Source organism: Heterodontus francisci, chromosome 38 (genome assembly GCF_036365525.1).
Source record: "Heterodontus francisci isolate sHetFra1 chromosome 38, sHetFra1.hap1, whole genome shotgun sequence".
Classification (NCBI taxonomy): Eukaryota; Metazoa; Chordata; class Chondrichthyes; order Heterodontiformes; family Heterodontidae; genus Heterodontus; species Heterodontus francisci.
Genome location: NC_090408.1, coordinates 31,257,135 through 31,284,488, shown reverse-complemented (window position 1 = coordinate 31,284,488; position 27,354 = coordinate 31,257,135). Strand labels below are relative to the sequence as shown.

General features: G+C 41.7%; 1 protein-coding gene across 5 annotated transcripts in view; it reads right to left on the bottom strand.

The window, feature by feature from the left end:
• The window catches only part of LOC137352498 (dipeptidyl peptidase 8-like), a 38,730-nt gene extending 11,850 nt beyond the window's left edge, over positions 1-26,880 (bottom strand). Inside the window, exons 1-16 of one of the 5 annotated variants that reach the window (XM_068018028.1) lie at positions 26,807-26,880; positions 24,729-24,998; positions 22,765-22,877; positions 22,511-22,684; positions 20,474-20,642; positions 17,873-17,983; positions 16,273-16,401; positions 11,363-11,424; positions 11,178-11,278; positions 8,381-8,558; positions 7,592-7,751; positions 5,030-5,109; positions 3,905-4,057; positions 3,480-3,615; positions 2,983-3,128; positions 1,241-1,387 (exon numbers count right to left, since the gene is read on the bottom strand). In XM_068018028.1, the coding sequence (XP_067874129.1) occupies positions 1,241-1,387; positions 2,983-3,128; positions 3,480-3,615; positions 3,905-4,057; positions 5,030-5,109; positions 7,592-7,751; positions 8,381-8,558; positions 11,178-11,278; positions 11,363-11,424; positions 16,273-16,401; positions 17,873-17,983; positions 20,474-20,642; positions 22,511-22,684; positions 22,765-22,877; positions 24,729-24,987 (2,118 nt within the window). In that variant the 5' untranslated portion in view covers positions 24,988-24,998; positions 26,807-26,880. Of the gene's footprint in view, positions 1-1,240; positions 1,388-2,982; positions 3,129-3,479; positions 3,616-3,904; positions 4,058-5,029; positions 5,110-7,591; positions 7,752-8,380; positions 8,559-11,155; positions 11,279-11,362; positions 11,425-16,272; positions 16,402-17,872; positions 17,984-20,473; positions 20,643-22,510; positions 22,685-22,764; positions 22,896-24,728; positions 24,999-26,806 lie in introns of those variants that run through there. The other 4 variants (XM_068018029.1, XM_068018030.1, XM_068018032.1 and 1 more) reach the window with 4 other exon arrangements.
• Between the last annotated feature and the right edge of the window lie 474 nt (positions 26,881-27,354).

Below are 27,354 nucleotides of genomic sequence, written 5' to 3'. Positions count from 1 at the left end.
GTACACTTTGTCAAAAATTTCTCAGTTTGCAAGTGCCAGGCTACCTCAGACTTAAGAATTCCAGTCACAACGTCTGGAAACCCAGATTTTAATTGTATTGAAAACAGATACATATGTCTAGAGTACACCTCTGTATTGTTTTAAAGCCACTGGGATCTTCAGGCAAAGGGAGTGAGTTACTGAGTGAGTGACAAAGTGCAAGAGAATGAGTGAAAGGATGGGCTTCAGTGTGAGTGAATATGAGCGTGAGAGAATGTGAGTGAGTATGAAATTGAGTGTGAGAGTGAATGAGTGTGAGAGAGTAAATGAATGAGTTACTGAGTGTGAGGAAGTGAGCATGTGGAAAAGATTCAGTGAGACTGAGAAAGTGTATGAGAGTAAAAGGGTGAGTGTGGGTGGGGTGAGTTACTGAGGGAGTTAATATGGGAGTGACTGAGTGAAAGATTGTTTGAGTGAATAAGCCTGTTAGAATGAGTGCGCGTCAGTGAGCAAATGCAGGAGAATGAGGAACAGTCGGTAAGTGAGTTCTGATCCAGCAGCTTCAACCTAGTTGCTGACCTTCTCACCTAGCTAACTCATCCTCCCCTAGTTATGGCTGAGATAGGAGATGAAAATCAGCCCTTACAAACTGCACCACTCAACTACTCAGATATTATACAAATCCTTGCTGCAGCTAAAGCATGCAAATCTAGTTTCTGAATTGGCAAACGGCTCATGTACTGAAATAATATCAGTATTTCAAGATTCCTTATAATCTTTTGTTGCCATTTACTTTTGTTCTCTTAATTGCTTATCAATGTTTCAACTATTTTTACTTTTCCTATTGCAGATTTCATAATCGTGCACATGCGGATTAGACACCAGATGAAGTATTTAGTATCAGTGTCTAGCAAAATATTGGGGCCCCAAACCGAACCTTTGCACAGGGCCCTCATGAGACAAATGCCACCCCTGCTTTTAGGCCTCTGCTAATGCTGAACTTGGGCTGGCTGACAGGAGGTGTGCAGGACCAATCCACTTATGGTTCTCCCCTTGACTTTACCACTATGTGAAAAGGTAGTCAGCCTCTCCTCACAGCACTGTACCGAGATCAGCAACTTGCCGACTGAACCCATTGCTCAGGGATCCGAAAGTTATGCCCCTGTATTACTCGACCAGTTGTTGATCAATCTGTGCTTTTCTAGTCTCACTTTAAAAATACTTAGTTTATTGAATCCAAAGGATAAAGCATTCTACCTACCATCTTGTATTTCAAGGCACCTTCAAATTTAAGGCCTCTGTGGCAGGATCCCCTGGAATCTATGACAACCACAACATAGCCAAGCTCTGCTAGAGTGTTCAGGCGCAGGTATTTAACTCCCTTAAAGCGATTATTTACCAACTGCACCTATGGGGTAAAAATAATAAGAGTTTTGTCTATTGTATCATAGTTTGAACAATTTTTAGTCTAAATTACTTTATTGTGGAGTAAATAATAAGGCAAAAACATATTTCTCTTCAATATTATGAACAGAAAGAAACTATTATTAATGTCTATAATTAAATGTCTTTTGCACCTGATCCTCCTTTCACTGCACTGGTGATCTCAGCAACACCATCGTTCAGAGCAGGCGTTAGCATTTTCCCAAAAGGAAGGAGAGAAAATTAGCAAAGAATCACTTGTGGCTACTCCCAATCTCCTCTCTGCCCCAGCAGCCAACTTCTGTGCAGCTGAGGCCTGGAAGCCTCTGGTCTATCTGTGCACCTGAATGGTGCATGACTTGACAGGGGGAGGGGGAGACCATTAAAAGAGAGATAAGATACAGCAATACTTTAAACAGTGACATTTGGTCTCCAAGAAATACGCATTTGAAATCTTTTTGAAAAAGTTATTTCTAATTCATCTGAAAATAGAAAGCTGCACTATTGCACTTAGATTGATTAAAAGAGACAGCAAGTGGCAATAAAACCACAAAAAAAGTGAAAATCATCACAGGAATGAAGTTTACAAAATTAGAAGAAATAATTAAACAATGAGCACACAATTGGGAAGGAAGATGTAGCGCACCAGCGAGAGGACTATCCCACCAATCTCAACAGGGAATAAACAGCTCACTGACTCCTAAAAGAAATGTCTGGCCCTTCAGCATCCGCTGGCAGGGGTACTAACCCAACAATATCCACTGCTTGGCAAATGAATTTCAACACAGATAAGTGTGAGATATTATGTTTTAGTAAGAAAAATAAAGAGATCACATATATTACTTGGAAAATAAGAATCAAAATGGGGTAAAGGAACAAACTGATTTGGGGGTACAAATACACAAATCACTAAATGTGGTGATGCAAGTTAATAAGGCCATTAAAAAAAGATAACCAAGCACTAGTGTTTAACAGATAGAACTGAAAAGTAGAGAAGTTATGCTACTTATATCGATCCTTGGTTAGACCACACTTCAAGTACTGTGTACAATTCTGCTTGCCATAATTATCAAAAGGATATGGAGACACCAGAGAGGGTGCAAAGAAAATTTACAAGAATGGTACCAGAATGTTGAGGTTATATCTGTCAGGAAAGGATGAACAGGCCGAGTCTTTTTTCTCTTGAAAAGAGAAGGGTGAGGAGTTGCCGAATAGAGGTCTTTAAAATTATGAAAGGTTTTGATAAGAGAAGACCCACTTGTGGGGAAGAGCAAAATTAGAGCCCTTCAATATAAGATAGTCACCAAGAAATCAAATAGGAAAGTCAGAAGAAACTGCTTTACAATCAAGCAGACAGGGATCTAACCCAATAATCCCAACAGAGTGGGGGAATAGCCCATTGACAGCGAACAACAGTGGCAAAACATGAACACACATTCTGCCCCAACAGAGGCAGAGCAGCAGGCTATTTGCCTGCCTGTCCGTTCAGGCATTGTGGATGTGGTACAGGACACTCAAAAAGAGTGGAGGAAAAGAAATACAAAATGGAGTTTAGGGGAAATGGGAAAGAAATAATCCTACCTGAGGGCCACCATACGTGTAAAGTAGAGTGGGGTATTTTTTTCTAGGCTGTAGATTATGTGGTTTGAACATCATTCCATACAACATATACCCGGACTTGCTGTGAAAACTGAACATCTCTGGAGGAATGTAATCTGGAGGGCAACCTGCAATACAACCAGTAGCATTTCAGGTAAAGAAATGCTTGCATCAGCTCGCATGGAACCCATTTCAACAGCCAGGCTATTAGAGAACAATCAGGTGAGTTAGCTCCAAGTAACAGTGAGACCTGGGTTTGTGTCTATCTTTGCGTATCACTTTTGGCCCACCTAAGTACCTATCAGCATACCATTTATCTCTGTGACTACTCCTGCCTCTGCCTCCCTGCAAGCATCTCAGCATTAGTTTCTGAGAGAGCCTCTGGCTCAGAATGTGTCGGAGAGAACAAGCAACTTTATGGAAGCAATGGCACAAGGGAGGATTATTCCATGGGTTTTTAATAACAACAATGGCAATACCTGGAGACTCCAACATGGTAGCCCAAAATTCTCTCTGTTTGTGAAGAGGGGCTTCTTCTGATCCAGTCAGTCGGAATATGTGCACACAGTGTGGATGGTCCTGGTTGCTGTACTTGCTGACAAACATATCAAAGTTCTACAAGCAAACAGGAGATGTAAATTGTAACACTGTTCCACCATAAATTATTAACAGGTACATTAAACTAATGCAGCAGTTCACATGTAATCCCCTTGCATCAGGAAACGAGACTCACATCAGTATGTGTAAAACTATACATGTTAATACGGTCACTATGTTGTCAGACTTTATTCAACATCTTCCAAATGAAGATCTCAATGAGAAGAGATACAGTAATTAACATAATCGAGTTGGATCTGTGGTATTCATTTTCTGAAGTAAGCCTGCAGACGAGTGGAAGCCTTACCTGGCTAACAAAACAGTTATGAGAGTAGCCTAACTGTGTCAGTCGTACAATCTCCATGGGACTTTTGTAGCTCACTACATAGAGGTGGTGTTCCAATGGTGTGTCTTTAGTACCTTGAAAATACACCAGGTGAGTAGCTTCATTGACCCATATCTGTCAAAAATGCACCATGAGAAAATGTCATCCAGATCATATAAAATGATGTTATACATTAACACAAATGCTACGTAAAGTGAAGCCTTTTTATTCCTAGCATCAACCTGAGGTTTAAATAATGAGTAGTGGACAAGAAGCAATGAACAGTCATCCATTCCCATTGCAAACTCTGCTACAACACGTGGTTTTGTTCTGCTCCACTCACCCACTTGCCCATTCTTCATTTGTGAGTCAAAACTGTAAGTGTCGGTGGGCTGTTCAACTGTGGTGGCTATAAGAAGCAGGCTGATCTACTTCTGAGCCAGTGTTCACTCACATTTTCACTGGCTAACGATCGAAAACACAAACCCTGAAATTTCCCCCTCTCTTGTCCGACACATTAAATGTAACAGCTTTACTGACAGTCTGCCTGAAAGCTAAATGAAAGTCAGCATTGTTTGACATCAGTGTCTCTTTTATCCATCTGATACACTTGTGCAGATATACTCAGGACATTCTGTAAACAACTGGCAATGACACTTAGTTTTATGCTTACGTCCCTCCACCCTTGTGTTTCAATGATATCTTCAAGTACCTCACGCCATTCCTTGGCCAAAAAATAGGCAGTGACTGACTCCCAGCCTTTTGTCACCGCCACTAACAGGCATGCAACACCTGATGATTTTAACGCCTTTTGCCTCAACCTGATGTTTAAGAGATTGTGAGCTTGATCAGTGGCAAATTAAGATCTAGGCCTGCATCCAAGCAGACTGGCTGCACACCAGTGCTAATAGTTTATTGTTACTCAATGCACAACACTTTTCACAATTTACTCAATATTAACAATGTTCGTAATGGGTTGAGCTCAGTGATAGATGGTGCTGTTGCCATAGAAGCTCAAAATGATACCAAAATTGCCAAGATTAAAAGTGCATTCCATTCTCTACAACCAAACTGACAGCATTTTCCTGAAGCACAAGAGGTACATACCGTAGACCCATGTCTCCCGAGCACTTCCCAGTCTCCGCTGGTCAAAGGCAATTCTTCTTTAATTGGGCATTTGAAGTCATCTGGGAAAACAGCATGTGGACTTATCAGAAAGAAAAAAGACTTGCGTTTATATAGCGCTTTTCATGACCACCAGACATCTCAAAGCACTTTACAGCCAACTAGGTACTTTTGAAGTATAGTCACTGATGTAATGTAGGAAACGCAGCAGCCAATTTGCGCACAGATAACTCCCACACATAGCAATGTGATAATGACAAGATAACCTGTTTTTGTGATGTTGATTGAGGGATAAGTATTGGCCAGGAGACTAGGGATTACTTCCCCACTCTTCTTTGAAATAGCACCATGGGATCTTTAACATCCACCTGAGCAGGCAGATGGAGCCTTGGTTTAACGTCTCATCTGAAAAACGGGACCTCCATCACAGTACTGCAATGGAGCGTCAGCCTTGCATTTTGTGCTCAAGCCCTGAAGTAGGACTTGAACCCAGAACCTTGTGACTCAGAGATGAGAGTGCTATCAAGTGAGCCATGGCTGGCGTTGCCATGTTATATTAGTACACATCAGAACTATAAAGTTACTTAGGATCTGGTTCATTATTAGTATCGAAAGTATCATTCCTCGCAGAAAAAGTACAGATTACTCCAGTTGATCAAGAGTTTATTTTGCAAATCAGGGAAACACAATCACCTTCAAGTCACACACCATCCTAGGAACATAGGACTTAGAAGCAGAGTACGCCATTCGGCCCTTCCAGCCTGCTCCACCATTCGATAAGATCATGGCTGACCTGGTTGTGGTCTCAACTCCACTTTCCTGTCTGCCCCCCATAACCCTTGACTCCTGGTCTATGAAAAATCTAATTCAACCTTGAATAAATTCAATGACCCAGCCTCCACTGCCTTCTGGGGAAAAGAATTCCACAGACTAATGACCAGTGGAAAAAGTTCTCCTCATCTCCATCTTAAAAGGGAGACTTCTTATTTCTAAGCTGTGTCCCCTAGTTCTAGTCACAAGAGGAAACATCCTCACAGTATCCACTCTATCAAGTCCTAATTTGAACATTTGATTTAAACTGTTCCTTCATCATCAAAGTCCATGAATTCCCTACTTAGCACCATTGTGGAAGCACGATCACCAGAAAGAGTGTAGCAGCTCAAGGATCACCAGCTTCTCATGGAAACCGCAGATAAGCAAGAAACTAGGCCTTGCCAGACTCACATACATCTCCAAAGATCAAAAAGAAAGGAGACGAGAGTGAGATCAGGGAGTGAAGAAAAGATTCAAGCTGAAGGTTTATCCCACATGACAAGGCACAATTCATTTCGAATACAACTAAAGGTATTTTATTCACTGTGTAAATACATGGACTAGTGACATCTACTGGCTGCATCTTCATTGTACAAATTAACCCTTTATAATTATCTCAAGGCAGTCAGCTACCAATTGTGGGAAGAATTAAATATGGCAAAAATGAAAATGATCTGTTTAGCTGTAAATTTTATACACCAAATACACTAATAGATCAAATATGATGGATAGTCATCTGGGAAGGAGTGCTGAGTGAATACAATACAACACAACACCATGGCAAGCACCACTACAAGGAGGAAGGATTCTAATAATATAACATTGTGGAGTAAGCCAATTCCAGACTCTTGAACATCTCTGATTTTAATCCTCCCGCCACTGGCGGCCATGCCTTCAGCTGCCCAAGCTCTAGAATTCACTCTCTAAACATCTCCACCTTGCTACCTCTTCCTCCTCCTTTAAAACGTTCCTTGAAAAATATCTCTTCAACCAAGCTTTTGGCACTTGTCCCAATATCTCCTTATGTGGCTCAGTGTCAAATTTTGTTTAATACTGCTCCTCTGATGCACCTTGGGATGTTTTACTATGTTGAAGGCACTATCTAAATACAAGTTGTTGTTGTTATTGATGCAATAATATGGGAACATCACCAGAGGGACGGAGTGACACAATAACAATGGCTGAAGGGAATATTGACCCTCCAGAGAAAGTTTAATTTGTCAGCATTTATATAGCACCTTTTATGCAGAAGATGCCTAACAACCCACTGGGATTTGCAGGATTAATTCATTCAGAGTCAAATATTAATTCTGGTTTTTGAAGCACAGCTTCTATTCAACAACTACAACAACACAGGAATGTACAGGACCAGACAAAACCAATGAAATCCATCTGACCATCCCAAAATTTAAAAAGTAACATAAACCTCTCAACCTGTCATATACCTCATCCCTTTCTATTCCAACTATTTATCCAGTCCCCTCTTGCATTTGAAATATATTTTCTAAATCTGCAATCCTGAATGCTATGAACAACAGGAATGCTTACAATCACAGCATTTCTTATTTATAACATTCTCTGAATAATGGAATATTTTAACTGGCCAGGTGCTTTAACTTTAGTGAAATGAAAACAGTGCAGATCTTAACAGTGCACTGACCCTTTTAGGTTTCCTTAACAGAAACTCAAATCAACTTTAACAAGTGCTTATATTTTCTCAAATGTTTTTACCTGGAGAGGGGTAGCCCCCACTGGACCGTTTATACTTGCACTCCTCCAAGACAGCTGTAATTTTGTAAAGGTGTCGAAAGCCAGTCTTACATTCAGAGGCAAAAATAAACTGAATCTCATCCTCCTTCACCTGAGGAAATATGTGAAGTATATCATGCACCTGCAAAAGAAAAAAATACTTGCATTTATATAGTGTTTTTCATGACCACTGGATATCTCAAAGTGCTTTACAGCCAATGAAGTACTTTTGAAGTGTAGTCATTGTTGTAATGTAGGAAAAGTGGCAACCAATTTGAACACAGCAAGCTCCCACAACCAGTAATGTGATAATGACCGGATAATCAGTTTTTTGTGATGCTGATTGAGGAATTAATATTGGCCCGAAGACCTGGGATAATTCCCCTGCTCTTCTAAGAAATAATGCCATAGAATCTGAGAGGACAGACAGGGGCTCGATTTAACGTCTCATCCGAAAGATGGCACTTCCGACAGTGCAAAACCTGCAGGAGTGTTGCACTAGAGGGTCAGCCTTCATTTTTGTGCTAAGTCCTGGAGTCAGACTTGAACCCAGAACCTTGTGCCTCAGAGACAAGAGTGATACCAACTGAGCCACAACTGACATGCAGTGAGAAGGGGACAGTGTCATTTTGAACCATTCATCGACTCATCCTGGATAATCAAGCATTTTGCTACAATGTGAAATCGTTACCCTTACAATTAATCTCTTAGTCACAACACTAATTAAAATAACAGCTAGTTTATAAACTTAAAGAGGTGGATGCTACATACGTTTATCCAAATGTCTGTTGTTTCCTCATATATAATAAATGGTGCGACACTATCATACACAGATTCCACAAGTTTCTGTCGTTCCACTGGATCATCTACCACTGGGATAAACAAAGCAGGAGGAATCAGGACGATCTGGAGCCTTGTTTGGGGCCGATCCAATAGGATGGCCCATGCACTATGAGAAAATCAATATTTTATAGATTCAGATATGCTGGTAATTTTTTTTGCTTTTTAAAAAAAAAGACAGGGCTTTATACAAATGAAAGAGACGCAAAAATAAAATGTTAATCTCAATAGAAGAGACCTTGGGTGAATTATTTAGAACTCCATAATTCTCACATAAAAGTTAACATGTCTGAAGTTATTGACAAGAGAAATTTTATCCCCAAGTTTAGTTATCTGAACATAAGGTCTTAAAGATATAGTTCCACTGCTTGAAGATATTCATCTAATAGTGATATGCTTAGTATCCGGAGACAGTGTTCAAAAACCTGAATACTGAATACCTAGTGCAGTTAATGACTACCTAATATCCAGGTATTACATGAGCAACACCTACTATCCTTGGGAATAGGTCTTACAAGAGCACAACCACTGAATATGTAGTGTTTGAAGATATAGATATTTGGGCGACGCTGGCCAGGCCAGCATTTATTGCCCATCCCTAATTGCCCTTGAGAAGGTGGTGGTGAGCTGCCTTCTTGAACCGCTGCAGTCCATTTAGGGTATGTATACCCACAGTGCTGTTAGGAAGGGAGTTCCAGGATTTTGACCCAGCGACAGTGAAGGAACGGCAATATAGTTTCAAGTCAGGATGGTGCGTAACTTGGAGGGGAACTTGCAGGTGATGGTGTTCCCATGTATTTGCTGCCCTTGTCCTTCTAGTTGGTAGAGTTGCGGGTTTGGAAGGTGCTGTCTGAGGAGTCTTGGTGCGTTGCTGCAGTGCATCTTGTAGATGGTACACACTGCTGCCACTGTGCGTCGGTGGTGGAGGGAGTGAATGTTTGTAGATGGGGTGCCAATCAAGCGGGCTGCTTTGTCCTGGATGGTGTCGAGCTTCTTGAGCATCGTTGGAGCTGCACCCATCCAGGCAAGTGGAGAGTATTCCATCACACTCCTAACTTGTACCTTGTAGATGGTGGACAGGCTTTGGGGAGTCAGGAGGTGAGTTACTCGCCTCAGGATTCCTAGCCTCTGACCTGCTCTTGTAGCCACGGTATTTATATGGCTACTTCAGTTCAGTTTCTGGTCAATGTCATGGGGAGATGGTTAGATTCTCTCTTGTTGGAGATGGTCATTGCCTGGCATTTGTGTGGCGCGAACGTTAATGTTACCATTAAACAGTTGGTATCTGAAAACAGGTATTAGTGGGATGGAACAATTAACTATCTAGTAGGTGAAGACATGGGTCTTAGATTGAACATCTAAGGAGGAATTATAACCAACAACCGGTGGATTTGGATCAGTTGGGGGGATTACAATCTTAAAAATCGGTTTACCAACCCAAACCCGCCTCTGACTCGGCTAGTTCTAGCTTTTACTGAGGTGAGAAGGTGGGCGAGCATCCAACCTGCTCCAAGGAGGCGGGCTGGCACTTCAAATCTGATAAGTTCTGGTCGTCACATTACCAAAAGGATGTAGATGCTTTGGAGAGGGTGCAGAGGAGGTTCACCAGGATGTTGCCTGGTATGGAGGGCGCTAGCTATGAAGAGAGGTTGAGTAGATTAGGATTATTTTCATTAGAAAGACGGAGGTTGAGGGAGGAGCTGATTGAGGTGTACAAAATCATGAGAGATATAGACAGGGTGGATAGCAAGAAGCTTTTTCCCAGAGTGGGGGATTCAATTACTAGGGGTCACGAGTTCAAAGTGAGAGGGGAAAGGTTTAGGGGGGATATGCGTGGAAAGTTCTTTACGCAGAGGGTGGTGGGTGCCTGGAATGCGTTGCCAGTGGAGGTGGTAGACGCAGGCACGATAGCGTCTTTTAAGATGTATCTAGACAGATACATGAATGGGCAGGAAGCAAAGAGATACAGACCCTTAGAAAATAGGCGACATGTTTAGATAGAGGATCTGGATCGGCGCAGGCTTGGAGGGCCGAAGGGCCTGTTCCTGTGCTGTAATTTTCTTTGTTTTGTTCTTTGTTATTCAGCCTGGACCTAATGTGCCTGCCTGGGCAATCTCTGCGATCAGGCATCCCCCTCCCGGGCTTTCCCCACGGGGCTTCCAATCCCACCCAACCTATCCCCTTTTCCAATTCCCTTCCTAGGCCTCCAACCCCCACCCCCAAGGGACTCCAACCGCCTCTGCACCCCCCACCACCAGGATCGGCAGCAGCCCTGGGATCACCCCTCCAAATTGATCGCCCCCCACCCCCACATCGCGACTGATGCCCCCTGCCCTTCCTGGTGTGGATCTATCTGATCCTTTAGCCTCCACCAACCAGTCTGTCCGGCTGGAAGCCGAGCCTGTTAATCCAGCTGGTTTCTGAGCAGGGAACTGATCAGTGATGTCATGCAAGCAAAACTTCAGTGTGCGTGGGGAAGTCCCGACTTTCAGGTTTCCCATTTATTTCCAACCCCTCTCCCTGCACCTGGCAGGTCTGGTAAGTAAAAATTCAGCTCCTACTATCCAAAGACATGGATTTTACAGGGTTGGAATCGCTGAATATCTTGTATCTGAAGATGAGACAATCTGAGCTCTAATGTGGATAGATTTCTTAGCTTTCTCATTTGTGTTTATATTTGTGAACTGAAAAGCAGACAAATCCTACCAGGTACCAGTAACATACGCACTATTTTCCTTCTCGAGTCCATCCAACCCGTGCAATGTACTCTGTTCCATTAAAGAGAACCTCAAACGGTTGGACCAATTCCTTGTCAACAACACTCGAAATCTGAAGAGAAGAAATACAGCATCATTGTTATTGTGCTTAGAAACTTAGTATATTTGAAATTTGGTGACTATTATAGGTGCTCACCCTTCCATTAGCATTTATTGTTACTTCGGACATCTTGAAAGTTATCTTTGGATTTAGAGTCCCTGCAATATTGAAAAAAATAATGAAATGTAAGCAGTTTAGGTAAATTCAGTGTTCAATATAATTAAAGTACAGAGGCACATCTTCACCTTATTTACTAATTAATGTTAAAGGGAGAAAATGGCTAACAAAAGAAATGATTGCATTTATATTAGATTAGGTATAACGAAATTATTCTATCTCAGTCTTTTTGAACTCTGTTAACTTTTGTACTTGGATTGATACCAGTATCCCTAACGATCCCAAAGGGATCGTTCCCTCCGCGACACCCTGGTCCACTCCTCCATTACCCCCACCACCTCGTCCCCGTCCCATGGCACCTTCCCCTGCAATCGCAGGAGGTGTAATACCTGCCCATTTACCTCCTCTCTCCTCACTATCCCAGGCCCCAAACACTCCTTTCAGGTGAAGCAGCGATTTACTTGTACTTCTTTCAATGTAGTATACTGTATTCGCTGCTCACAATGTGGTCTCCTCTACATTGGGGAGACCAAGCGCAGACTGGGTGACCGCTTTGCGGAACACCTCCGCTCAGTCCGCAAGCAGGACCCTGAGCTTCCGGTTGCTTGCCATTTCAACACTCCCCCCTGCTCTCATGCTCACATCTCTGTCCTGGGATTGCTGCAGTGTTCCAGCGAACATCAACACAAGCTCGAGGTACAGCAGCTCATCTACCAATTAGGCACACTACAGCCTGCCGGACTGAACATTGAGTTCAATAATTTCAGAGCATGACAGCCCCCCATTTTACTTTCATTTTTAGTTGTTTTTTCTTTTTTACATTTTTTACAACCTTTTTTTGCATTTATTTCATTTCATCTTAGTTTGTTCAGTTTGCTTACCCACTGTTTTTTTTTCATGTTTGCACTTGCTGCTGTTCAATATTCAGTCCGTTAACACCTTTTCTGTACTAATGCTTTGTCTTTCAACACATCATTAACATATTGTTTGCCTTTGCTCCATGACCTTTTGGTCAGCTATGTGGCTTGTCCAATCTACACCTTCTCCTTTGTTATCTCTTGTCCCACCCCCACCTCACTTGCTTATAACCTGTGACATTTTTAATATTTGTCAGTTCCGAAGAAGGGTCACTGACCCGAAACGTTAACTCTGCTTCTCTTCCCTAACTCCAAGTCTGATAGCCACAACGTTTGCAGTTGACTAAGAGTGGCATCGAGATGGCATGAGATTACACTGTAGTAGTACTGTTAACAAACAGTCATGAAACCCATATCTAGAGAGGTTAGTGAACATATTGTTGTGACCTGCCTACGAGAAGCAGGTGTTGAGTTAAAGCACAAAGGGACAGCGTGCTTTATATCTGTACTGCATTCCTGCTGTGAGGAGGTATAGTCTGCCACTCTGACTATTGACAAAGAGAGTATGAATTGCGTATATACTTCATCTGTACTTGAGTGGTTCACCCTGAGAAGTACAGTGAGCTGTGTTTCTGCAGCAGTAACATGAGCCACTGATACAAGAGCCACAGCTGGAGTGATGAGTGTGCCCACTAGAGGGACTGTGTCATGAGGAGTTTCTATTTGCACAAAATGTGCGGGCTCGAGAAAGACTAGCTAAACACCACTGACCTATTGACTCAGAGACCAGGGCTAATAGTACATTTACACTTGGGCTCCTCTAGAGGGTAAATTTTGCAAATCTTTGGTGGGGTGTTTAGGGCAAGCCTGGAAGTGTTTGACTGAACAACTGACATGGACCTCCTGGGACAGTAACCATTAAATGACATGAAATGTGCTTGTAGGGATGTTTGGAAGTTTTTTGTTATTCTTCCATAAAAGGTTATCATGGATATGGAACCTAACCCAGATAGGAAAGATTATAAGGAACAACTTCAGAGTAAACAAGTCCAAAGTCTACAGTACTTACAACAGAGTAAAGTTGGAGCTGAAGAGTTTACACTCAGGGACAGAGATCAAGAAACCATGACATGGAAACCATGGCTAATTCTTACTAAGAGACAGAATCTGCAGACCACACTGGGCACCAAATCAAACTGTGTTGACTCACAATGCTACTGCCATGGATCTCACAAGTGCAGGCACAATGTCTGTATTACCCAGTATAAATCTGCTGATCAGATTTACACTGCAGAATTTGCTCGCATCTGGACAGCTAATCTAATCATTCATTCCCCATTTAGAGGCAATCCCTCATTAAACCCACAACGGGAGGCTCGTCTCACAGGTCTTATACAAAGTGCTTGATCTTACAGTTCCTGTCCTTTAGTGTGGGAAGCTTGTTTCATAAATGTCTCCAATCCATGTAGAAGGTTGCACTCATTTTTGTTTTCCATCAGGACTCAGTTATTCCCATTTCATAAACCATGGGCAAGATTCGAACTCATTCAAAGCACACCCACTTGCACCGAGTTAAAATCGGGTCCTATATATCTTATGCCTGAGTCTACTTCTCTCTCTTCACAGGTCTCACTTGTATAACATAAATAATAACTTAAATGAATAGCAGCTCTCAAACAAAGCTATGTGTAAAGGAATGCATTGGAATTGGTAAAGGATGCACCACTCATATTTTGAGCAGTACTGAATGATCCTGTCTTGTATGACTGTATATTTTGCATCAGAAAGTCCAGGCTGGCAATTCTGGGGTTACTGAAGCATTTTAGATATTATCGCACACGCCACATTCCCAGTTACCTGGATACTACATTACTATGTAAACACATCAAGCCACTCCAAATCCTTTGATGTAGAACAGTGTTCAAACTGAAGAGAGCTTTTAACTTCAAAAGGAACAACTGCAAAGTTAATGCTGTATCGTTCCAGGGGAAATACCACTGCCAAACAGCCAAAAGTGTGCATAAACCCAGTGGTTAGCTCTAAAACAGAACGTGTAATATGCTGTTCACTTTTCATGTTAGTGATCACTACTTTTTTTAAAGTCTGTGAAGATTCAAACACATAAATAAGAGTAATCTCAAAACTGTACAGAACATTCCTAGGAGACAGAAAACTGATCTTTAGCTCAAAGTGATAGCAGAATGTAAAAACATGGAATGTGAAAAATATTCAGCTGAATAATCAATAAGGACTGTGGGGAGAGAGATGAACCACCATGGAATGGAGAAAGAGTTCAGCTGAAGGATCAACAACAGGGAGATTCTTCATTAAAAACAGGAGGGATAGGGGATAATTTATTGAGGATATAAAGACTGTTCGCAACCTTGGCACATGATCTGATTCTGAGTGGAGTTTCCGATGTCTTATCTTTTCCAACAAAAAGACCACCTGCTTCCACCTCCACTACATCATCCCTCTTTGCCCTACCTCAGCCTATCACTGCTGAAACCTGACTCCATGCCTTTGTCACCTCCAGACTTCGCTATTCCAATACTCTGCCTGGCCATCATAGCCAACTCGTTTAAGTATGTGGTCCCTGTGATTTCTTTGTGTGGCTGCGCAGGCACAGTAACTTAAAGGGACTGACTTGTGAATGGCTGTGCAGGAATAGAGGGATATGGAATTGATGCAGGATGGTGGGATTAGTATAGATAGGCATTATGGTCGGCATGGACGCGGTGGGCCGAAGGGCCTGTTTCTATGTTATACGACTCTTTGACTCTAACTTTCAGGTTGTTGCGCAGCTTAGAGGGAACATTACCATCCACACATCCATCAACCTACATAGATTTCAGCTCACCCAATATTCAACTTCCTGTATCCTATCCTACACCAAGTCCCACTCGCCTATGAGCCTTGTGCTCAGTAACCTACATTGCTCTCCCAATGCCTCAAATTTAACATTCTCATCTTCAAGGACTTTCTCCTCCTCACCTCTACAACCTTCTCCACCCCGAAACCCTCTGACCTCTGTATTCCTCCAATTCTGGCATCTTGTGTGTCACAAAATCTCTTCTTCACACCACTGTGGTCATGTCTACAGCCATCCAGACCCTGACACCAAGCACTGCCCCCCTACACTTCTCTGTCTTTCCACCTCCCTTTCCTTCTATAGGCCCACCTTAAAACCCACCTCTTCGACCAAGTTTTTAATCACCCCTACTAATATCTCGTTCTTTGGCTCAGTGTTGATTTTGCTCTGATTACGCTTCTGTGAAGCACCTTGGGATATTTCCTATGTTAAAAACGCTATATAAATGCAAGTTATTATTGTGTGGGAGTGATAGAGACCAATATATCTGACCAGCATTCATGGACCAGGAAATTTCACAAAGTGCAAGATAGGATCTCAGCAGGTTGCAGATTATTCCCCTAAGCTAAACATATGATCTACTGATGTATACTGTCTACGTACAGAAATTTAATTTACAAAATTTAGGACAAATAATCCTTTTTTTCACCCTCTTACACATTGTTCAAGTGTGACTGTAAACTACACGACCCATAACTGATTGTTACCTGAGAGATAAATGCCAGTGTTAATTTATCCAATATGCAATTTATATTAGGACAGTGGTTCTCAACTCTTGTTTATATTGGTATTTCTTTGTAAGTGTAATGCTTCTACAACTAATTAAATATGAAAGATCACCCTACTCTCCTCGCTGTCGCTTTCCTCCAAGGGGGTGCAATATCAACTCGCCATAGGTGCTTTTCATTGTTAGCTGAAGTGCTTTTGGCTGCCAGTCCCAATTCCCTGATGACTCCTTGCTCTACATCACTGCAACCATTCCAGAATTGAGACAGTAAACTTTTTTGTTACTTAACTGTGGTAGAAGCATAATTGCATGATTGTGACTGCAATACTGCATCTCCTATTCAGGAGTGCACACCAATTTTGAACTCGTCATCATAGAGATCACACAGTGTCCATACTAATGCAATCCATATGCAACAAAACAGACGCCTTACCTGTCCGTGGGTATCTATATGAATCACACCTTCGTGTTTCAAGCATGGGTGAAGTCACATGGATGATTTCAACATTTGACTCATCATTTTCCTCATAAAGTATCCTGAAAATCCATCCTCCATCTGGAGCTGGGAAAGAATTTCAATTTCAACATGGAACAACCATTAGTGTTAAAGTGATTAATTTTGAGTCTGTACTTCATTATTTGTAGGGGTATTTGGAGAGAAACTTCAAAGCTTTACTTCGTCGATGTATTTTTCCTGTAGCTATTGAACTTCATAAATAGATTAAATAAGTTTCAGAAAACCTTAGAAGTACCAACTATGCAGAGTCCATCTGAAAGAGTGGGCCAGGCTTTAGGTTCTTAGTTTGAAACTACACAAATCTGCCCATCCTCAACCTCATCTGCAAAAGCACAATGAATACATATCTTCATTCACACGTTCAATTTTCATTCAGAAACAATGCAAGTATTTGGATGTCATTGGGGTAATTCTAGAACCTCATCATGCTGTTACATGGAGAAACTAGAGAGCTAAATACCATCAGCTCAATATCACAACCCAATGACATGGTTTACGTATAGAGAACTCACCATCTTTACTGTGTGACGTGATCAAACCCACAGAAATGCAGTCTTAACATAAGCAACTGAACAAATCCAAATCATGGCCGGCATGTGATACAGACAGGTTGTTATCAAGTCTCTAAATTGCCCTTACAGTCATATATGGTAGAAATGTGCTATTTTCAAATCCCTCCATAGCGTGGCCCTTCCCCTATCTATGTAGCTTTCTCCAGCTATACAACCCTTCGAGATCTCTGCGCTCCTCCAATTCTGGCCTCTTGCGCATCCCAGATTTTAATCACTCCACCAATGGCAGGCGTGGCCTTCAGCTGCCTAGGGCCTAAGCTCTGGAATTCCCTCCCTAAATCTCCCCTCCTCTCTACCTCTCTCTCCTTAAAACTTAGCTCTTCGACCAAGCTTTTGACTACCTGTCCTGGTATCTCTTTATATGGCTCGGTGTCAAATTTTGTTTGATAACACTCTTGTGAAGAGGCTTGGGAAATATTCACTCTATTAAAGGCACTATATAACATTGTTTTAAATAATGAATACATAACATTGTGTAACATTTCAGAGTGTGCCATACACAGAAGACGCTGAATTTGCACAAAACATTTACAAATATAACTGTTTTGATCACTCAGCAGCTCCATCAGTTATGGCAGATCTCCATTACCTTGTTCAAATGGCCAGTCTACTAGACAGTAAATATCAAGGCTAATTGATTGTGTAAGATATCAGAAATGAACTTGACATTGTTTTTGTCTAACATCCCCACATTTTTCAAGTGGGGTCACTAGGTAGTAGTCAGAAGTGGGAATCCTGACTAACTTTTTCCCTTTCCTTCTCATGGGCACTGATCCCACATCATAGTTTCCCACCTGAGGTCAGCTAACAACACAGGTTGTGAATTTAATCTGACATCTTCCTGGCCTGAGTGGCTAAGTACCACACTGGCTAGTAGAAGTAACTGACTTTAATATCATTTAATTCAGTATACTCCCGTGCATTCACTTAATGAATATACTTACTTTCTTTGGCCAAAGGACACCACCAATACCCTGTGTACCGGTCAAACTCTTCCTGGAGTACAAAGCTGGAGATTCCTGCAGATTTGGGATCATCCTCTAGGTTGGGCAAACCTTCATGACAAAAGTCGGAGAAAGCAAATATCAGAAATAAAAAACAAAAAACTGCTAATCTGAAACAACTAACAGAAAATGCCTGACATGCAAAGGTTGCATGCTGTTCCTTTTCTCCACAGGCACATGCTTATTGATAGCATTTCAGACTGTAAGGACTCTGCAAAGATCAAACATTTTCTGTGGTAATATGAGATATATTTTTGTAAAACTCAAAAAATAGAGGCTTTCTATTCCTGATTAAAGATTTCTTTTTGGTCTGAAATTGTCTTATGGGTATTATAGTTTTGACAAACTTTGGTGCAGAAAGCAAAATATAAAGGTTTTATATAGGTTACAAAGCAGCATTTGGCAAGTCAGCTGTTGTTTGTGGATAATCCTGACAACTTGTTCTTCTATCTGGGAGTTTTGGACAGTATTCTCTCCTGTTGTTTGGTTTGTACCTTCCCATTTTCTTCTTCACCCATGTTTCGTAGTAACTGTTTCCCCTCTTCAGGTTGTGTTGCCTTCTATTCAATTTATTCTGCATAACATTTATTCTGCATAAAACACTAATTCGGCCTCAACTGGAGTATCCGGTGTCCAGTCTGGGCATCACACTTTAGGAAGGATGTGAAGGCATTAGAGAGAGTACAGAAAAGATTCACGAGGATATGAATTAGGAGCAGAAGTAGGTCATTCGGCCCCTCTAGCCTGCTCTGCCATTCAATAAGACCATGGCTGATCTGTCTTGAATTCCACACTCTCATCTACCTCCGATATTCTTTGATTCCCTTGCCTAACAAGAATCTATCTACCTCCGCCTTAAAAATATTCAACGACCCCACCTCCACCACCTTCTCAGGCAGAGAGTTCCAAAATCGCACAACCCTCTAAGAGAAATAATTTCTCCTCATCTCTGTCCTAAAAGGGCGACTCCCAATTTTAAAACCGTGCCCCCTAGTTCTGGACTCACCCACAAGAGGAAACATCCTTTCCATATCCACCTTGTCAAGACCGTACAGGATCTTATAAACTTCAATCAAGTCTCCCCTCACTCTTCTATACTCCAGCGAAAACAAGCCCAGTTTGTCCAACCTTTCCTCATAAGACAACCTGCTCATTCCAGGTATCAATTTAGTAAACCTCCTCTGAACTACCTTCAATGCATTTACACCCTTCCTTAAATAAGGAGACCACAACGGCACACAGTATTCGAGATGTGGTCTCACCAATGCCCTGTACAACTGAACTATAGTTGTAGGAATGAGGGACTTCAGTAATGTGGTAGATTGGAGAAGCTGGAGCTGTTCTTCCTTAGAGAAGAGAAGATTAAGATGAGATTTGATAGAGGTGTTCCAAATCATGAGGGGTCTGGACAGAGTAGATAGGGAGAAACTGTTCCTGTTGACAAAAGGATCCAGAACCAGAGGACACCGATTTAAAGTGACTGGCAAAAGAAGCAACAGCGACATGAGGAAAATCTTATTTTTAACGCAACGATTGGTTAGGATCGGAATGCACTTCCTGGGAGTGTGGTGAAGGCAGATTCAATCGAGACCTTCAAGAGGGAATTGGATAATTATCTGGAGGGAAAATGTGTAGGGTTACAGGGAAAAGGCAGGGGAGTGGGACTAGGTGAATTGCTCTTGCAGAGAGCTGGCATGAACACAACATGCTGAATGGCCTTTTTCTGTGCTATAACCATTCTATGATTCTATCAGGTAGTTATTAATGATTAATAATAACAAGTTACCTGTGGCTATCAGCCCCATCATCATCATCAAGCCCCACTTTGCCATGATTCTGGACTTCCTCCCAAATTTCTACTCCCCCTTTGTGAAGGGCTCCAAGACACTTGTCTATGTAAGAATTCCTGGATTAATCATAAGGTTCAAACTGTGGTCCCCAAGGTCATCAAATTTGTCTGTTATGTCGGCAGATTTTTTCTTATTTAATTTCTGTAGTTGCATACCCATAAAAGGTGATAGCATTTGATTCTCTTCGCTTGATAACATGGTCTTTTGGAAGTTAGGAAATGTGAGTGTGTCAATATTTGCAGGGAATTCGCCAAACAAAAAAGGTTGGAAATCACTGATGTAAATTTAAATTGTTGGCAGACCTCATTTACAGGAAAGAGGGCTGTGGGGTGTTTAATTGCTGTTGGTAGACATCCAGGAATAGACAAAATCATAGGAAACATCCTCTTGTTTGGCATGGCAGAGTACTTACCTTCCACTGTTCTTGATATCATACTATCAGTGCACACCCCACTTATCACTGTGGGTAGAAGGCTATCATTGGCTGATTTCATTGGCTGTAAAGCACTTTGGGATGTCCATTTGGGATGTGAAAGGCGCTATACAAATACAAGTGTTTCATTCTCTTACTGGACCAAATCCCATCTATCTCTGTGCATAGAGGGCTATCAGAACAGATCCCAAGTGGAACAAATCTCACAACACTGTGGATGCAGCTTTGGGTTAATGTTTTTGTGAGACTTATCAGTACCTTTATGTGCAAATGTTAGTCGCTTTTCCTCCCCTGTTTCAATGTTAGAAATCCACAAATCATTACTGTGGATGAATGAAATCCAAGATGAATCAGCAGGGCAAATTTTGGGATCCATCCTGATGTTGGGACAGCTGGTTTTCACTGGTGAAGGATTTAATGGCTCGTTCTGGAAAATAAAACAGCCAAGATATTTACTAACCCCTATTTATTGTTGTTCCATCTCAAACCACTTAAATGTTTTTGTTTGTTTATTGGAGGATAGGCTGTTCACCTGTGGAACACAGAAACCTTCCTACTGTAATTGATAGTTTTGCCCACCCCCCCAATGGAAAACCTCCTCCTTCGACAGCACCATGTTGTACCTGATTTAGCTTTGAACTAACCTCAATACCTTTAAACAGCAACAAATTTCACGTGGTCTGTCCTTCTGCCAATCCCTAATCCAAAGACTTCTGTAAAATCAATCCCAATTTCAGCTGCCAAGTTCACCTTTAAAAAAATCTAAATTAATATGCCTGAACCTCTAAATCACATGGATTCGTATTTCAGCCAATGAGAAGATGGGTGGATTGCTCGCAGACCTTCACTGATGTCGTCTTTGGCCTGATGCTAAGAGGCACTGGCCCAGCAACCTTGGTCTGTCCTTTGGTTCCACTCACAGGAAATGCCAAATCCTTCAACTAGTATGGCTGCAGTTCAGGTTGGATCAAGAACTGAGTGTACTAAAGCTTCCTCCTCCCCCAAAATGGTCTTGAGCATCAGTGTCATTGTCTGTATCACTTTAACACACAATATAAATGGCGCTGAGCTACTGGGTCTGGTCTTCAATTAATCCTCAACCTCACTTTTTAAACATTTACAACAACAACAACTTGTATTTATCTAGCACCTATAACCTAATAAAATGTCCCAAGGTGCTTCACAGAGGCATTATAAAACAAAACATGACACCAGGTTTTAATGAGTGTCGTTAAGGAGGAAAGCAAGGTAGAGGGGAAGAGAGGTGTAGGGAGGGAATTCCAAAGCTTAGGGCCTAGGCAGCTGAAATCACAGCCACCAATGGTGGAGCAATTCAAATCAGGGATGCTCAGGACGGCACAATTAGAGGAGTGCAGATATCTTGGAAGGTTGTAGGGCTGAAGGAGATTAGAGAGATAAGGTGTTGCTTAACTGGGAGCCAGTGGAGGTCAACGAGCACAGGGTGATGTGTAAATGGGATCTGGTGCGAGTTAGGATGTGGGCAGCAGAGGGTGGTATGTTACAGGCCAGCCAGGAGTACATTAGAGTAATCAAGCTTGGAGGTAACAAAGGCATGGATGAGGGTTTCAGCAGCAGATGAGCTGAGGTAGGGGTGCAGTCAGCGATGTTACAGAGGTGGAAATAAGCAGTCTTAGTGATGGTGCGGAAATGTGGTTGAAAGCTCATCTTGGGGTTAAATATGACCCTGAGGTTGCGAACCGACTAGTCCAGCCTCAGACAGTTGTCAGGGGGAGGGATGGAATCGGTGGCAAGGGAGCAGAGTTTGTGGTGGGGACCGAAGACAATGGCTTCAGTCTTCCCAATACTTAATTGGAGGAAATTTCTGCTCACCCAAGACTGGATGTCAGACAACTGATAATTTAGAGACAACAGAGGGGTGGAGAGAGGTGGTGGTGAGGTGAAGCTGGGTGTCACCAGCATACACATAGAAGCTAACGTGTTTTCGGATCACGTCGCCAAGGGTTAGCATGTGGTTGAGAAATGGGGGAGGCCGAGGATAGATCCTTGGTGGACACCAGAGGTAACTGAGCATACAACTCACAGATTATCAGACTATGTGATTTTGAGACTGAGCCATGGAACCAGGCTATCAGCGTCACCTGCTTTCCTGCAGGAAGGTAATGTCAAAGATTGAACCAACTTTCAGCAATCTTACAGCCTTCAGAGTGGTACTAAAAAGGGCCTCTTATTCAAAGAACTGCACTGGCATGGGGACGTAAAAGAGGAGAAAAGTAACTTAAATTTGTAGAGACAGAAATAAACAATCGGACTCACAGTGAAGCCTGCGTTCCCACCATCCACCGTAAAGTAGATATTGTTGCTCGCCTGGAACAGAAACATTCCACTTTCTTTGTGGAAATCATACGATGCAATTCCAATCGTTCCAATTCTTTTCCTTTCCCGCAACAGCTCTTCTTCACGACAGTAAATTCCATAGTCAGGAACGGACTGGGGCATAAACATTAAAAGTCATCTGGTGTCCTTCTTTAACGATAAGTAAAATAACAATTGTTAGCAGTTTCCTGTACCTGAAAATAATCCAGCAAAGGTTTCCATGAGAGCAGCAGGACAGCATCCTTGTTTATCTTATGGGGAATTTCTGAGTAGAACAATGTATTTTCCCGGTTTTCATTTGACATAGCTGGAAAGGAATCACATACTAAAATCAATTATATACCAGATCAATTCACAGTAATATTATCAAGCAGAACTGTTGAAATCAACAATTTAATGGATGATAAATTGGAGATTATAAGCCGTTTCAGCTTGCTCTGTGGTACTGGATATATACTCTGCAGTAGTAAACGTACAGGACTACATGGACTTTCTATCAGCAGATATACAACACTTGAATACTCCTTCACTCCTTACATTAGCATAGATACAATTATGTCATGGCATGTCCAGCAAAATATTGGTTACACTACAGTTGCATTACTAGAAAAAAAATAGTGCAGCCATGGAAAAGGTGCAATGTAGACTGGCTAGAATGATACCAGCGATAAAAGGATATAGCTATGATGACAGAATTGCAAAGGCTTATTCTCATATGGAATGCATTACCATAAGTGACAATCGATGCTAAGTCAATCATGGGATTTAAGGGAGAATTAGAGAAATACTTGAAGAAAAAAATTAAAAGATTTAGGGAAAAAGCAGGATAATGTGGAGCCAGCTCTGGTGCAAGCACAGTAGATCAAATTGTGTCCTTCTGTGCTGAAATTTCTATGATTATATATGATCAACAAATATATACATTATACACACTGATATACTAATTACTCACTCCATACATGAATAAATTTACAACCTACTCACTCCCCCATCAATATGTAAACTATACACTCCTTACATTAACGTAATAAACAGTACACTCCCTACCTTAATGTACAAATTACACACGCCTGACCCTAATACTCAAATTACATATTCCCTACATTAATTAATATACAAATTATGTTCACGCTTTCTTTTAGTTTATTCTCAGGATGTGGGCTGGGAAGGTGTGCTTGTTAGTGCCCATCCTTATTGCTGTAGACTGAAGCTAGTAACCCAGCACCCATTACCACAAGTGTTTTAGAGGAAGGCACTTAGTTGTTTGTAACAGATCCACCTTTAGTTTACACATTATTCTCCTCTTCCCACCTCCTCCACTCGGAGAAAGGAAGTTCTGACCACATGAAGGCAAAGCAACCTCCTCCAGGTGAGGGAGAGGATAGGGTCTGGGATATATGTTATTAATCTGCCCGTATGTATCTCCAAGTGACCACTTACAGAGCGGCAATGCCACTTACTAGAGGGGCCAGTTTGGGGTAGCAGTGCAGTGATGGACTAGCAAAAAAGAGAATTAATAGCTGATTACTTGGTCTTAGTTGGATGATCTCAGTCAGGGTACAAGAGTTATAACTAGCCTTAGCGCCCCTTAGCTAGGGAGAGCGTGTTCCCATTGTTGATGGCTGTCCAGTGACCCTTGCTGAAAATAGACTTGGATGCACTTCAGGTGGAGGCAGATCAGCTCGCTGTGATATATTTCATAGTCAGAAACTCGCTATCTAGGGTCAAAACTGGTGGTGGGAGGGAGAGAAACTACAAAATGAATTGGAAAGTAAATAAATAATACCAGCCTGTGTGTTCACAGAAGAACAAGTATCTTCTGTACGTAATTTAGTAATATAAACTGTGGACAAGAATTAACTGCTACAAGCTATGCAAAACAGTGGATAATGTGCTTGTAAGGAAATATCATTTTGTGTCACATTACACTAACTAAAGAAATAGGGATGAGCTGATAGTTCGTAAAATAAAAAGCTGTGGTTGTTGCATACATCAATCATAACACCAAAACCACAAGCAAACAGAGGCACACACATCCAGACATAACTAGATATGGAGAAAATGAGACTAATATGACTAACAGTCCTGTAGAAAAAGATATGAATTGTAACAGATGAAACTGCAGGCCTGGTACAGCTGTGAGACAGAGGCTCCTCACCTAGATAATAGACCCTATCTGAATGAGGCCCTTCAGGATCATTTTTCTTTACAAAATAAAAATCATGAGGAGCTTTTGCCATCATGTGCCCATGCAGCTTCCTGCTGTCAGTGATTAACTTCCGTAAGCGACTCCAGGAGTACCTCTCCACATAGTATGGCTCGAGTTCCTCTAACTCTTCAATATCCACAGCAGCACATGCAGGCGCTGTTTCAAAGACTTCAATGTTAGGTTGTTCAGTTTCCATTGCTGCAGCCATCACCTCCCCTCCTAAAAGGTAGGGCAGAGAATTAAGTACAAACTGCAAAGATGCAACAATCATAGAACATTACCTCAGCAACTGTAGCGCAATGCGCTGCGTTTGAAGCACAACACCCTATGCATCGAGTACATTACTCTTCATGCCCAAAACTCAAAGCAGTCTGGCCCACATATGCACATATACAGTGCCACATATTTGATTTCCTGCAAGAAGCTCTTTTGTTTACAGATGGAAATGTGGTAGGCACATGCTCTGTAACACGAGTTGATCTCGTGTTGGAATGTTCATGGGTAGGTAGTTTGGTGCTCGCAGTACAAAGACTCAATTACTGATGGATGTGAGAACAATGATGCAACTGCAGATCACTCTAAAGTGAAAGGAGGAATTGTTGGTTTGGCACTTTTCTCATAAGAACATAAGAAATAGGAGCAGGAGTAGGCCATTCATCCCCTCAATAAGATCATGGCTGATTTGATCGTGGCTTTAACTCCACTTTCCTGATCCCCCACCCCGCCCCCATTAACCCTTCACTCCCTTGTAGATCAAAAATCTGTCTCAGTCTTGAATATATTCAAATGATCCAGCCTCCACTGCTCTCTGGGGAAGAGAATTCCAAAGATTAATGACCCTCTGAGAGAAGAAATTTCTCCTCATCTCTGTCTTAAAAGGTAGACCCCTTATTTTGAAACTGCACCCCGTAGTTCTAGATTCCCCCACGAGGGGAAACACCCTCTCAGTGTCTACCCTATCAAGCCCCCTCAGACTGTTATATGTTTCAATAAGATCACCTCTCATTCTCCTAAATCCCATGGTGCTCTTGGGGGACCACAACATTCATACCTACTGCCTCAGGGCAGGTGTAATTCTCAATCTAAATTTCAGAGATGATTTCTCAGAGTTGCACAACTTTCTGTTTTTAATTTTGCAATCTGATTGTTCAGAGAGCAAATACATTCATCCAGCTATAAAACTCTTCATTAGATAAATAGATAGATGCACATCTATATATGTTCCCTCCACTTCAAAAGTACTTAATTGGCTGTGAAGCAGTTTGGGATATCCTGAGTTTGTGCAAGGCACGACATAAATGCAAGCTCTTTCTTTTACATATAGCAGTCTAACAAACAAATATGCTTTGAGATAAACTGCCGCAATCTGAGACCTAGAAACATCTCAGTCTACATAAAACAAGGATTGTCACATGCTAAGTTAAAAGCCAGACAGCTCATGGATTGAACTGACATTTTAAAAGACCACATAAGACACAGATGTAAGTGGAGAAAAAAATCAACTTCAATTTTAAAGAAGAGTTTTCCTTCCTGGTTTATAACTCAGAAAATTCCAGACAGCCAAGTCAAAACATTAAGCAGGTGGCAACCCTAAATAGGATGTTATAATGTCATTTTCAGTTTAAAGCTTTAAAGGGAAAAAATGTATTAAAATGGGCTGGGGATTGGTAGGAATTCAAAAATGAGTATGCAAAAACATTTTTAAAATTGAATTTACATAAAGTCCCCTGTCACCGTAAAAACAAAGCTCTCATGTTTCAGTCCATGAGCTAATCCCGGGAGGGGAACAAACTGAATTTCGCACTCGTTTTGTTAAAGCGAATTATTTTGGAAAATTCCAGATTTACAGCATTCCTAAACAGTTGCTTTCTGAAGAAATCATGACAATATCCGCAATGGTGGGGAGGCTGAGGAATGCATTGATTTTATTTTGTTAATTGCAAATAAATGTAACATTTTATTTAATCTTTGTGTCTTTTTTCCCCAAAGTAAAAACACAATTATAACACGATTGTTTTAATTCTCACCCACACACTGGAACTCCCACACTCGCTTCCGGGGCTCTTTATACACTTCCGCTTTCCCTACTTCCGCTACCAAGGATATATGATGTTCAGACAGGAGGGACCCCTGTTGCTCGAGGGGCTATTGCAGCTCCTCACGCAGAGCCATCTACAGTTGCAGTGCCGGAAGACCTCCGTTTACAGCGCCACCTCCGGTCAATGTCCAGCGCTGATATACCTCCGACGATTAACACCACCTACAGGCACACATCAGCAAATCTCCAGTAGCCTGGTGGTTATATTAGTGGATTTATAATCCAAAGACTTTGATGGTCTCTAGCTGAGGATTCAAATCTCATCATAGCACCTAGGGAAATTTAAATTCCGTGAATTAAATAACTCAGGAGTTAAAAGCTAGTGTTAATAATGGAATTTAGTTGAGTGTTTGAAAACCCAACTGGTTCACTAATGCTTTCTTCGGGAACAAAATTTGCCACCCTTACCCAGTTTGCCCTAAATGTGATTTTGGACCCATAAACAATTGCCTACCAAGCTACTTTGTTGTATGGCAG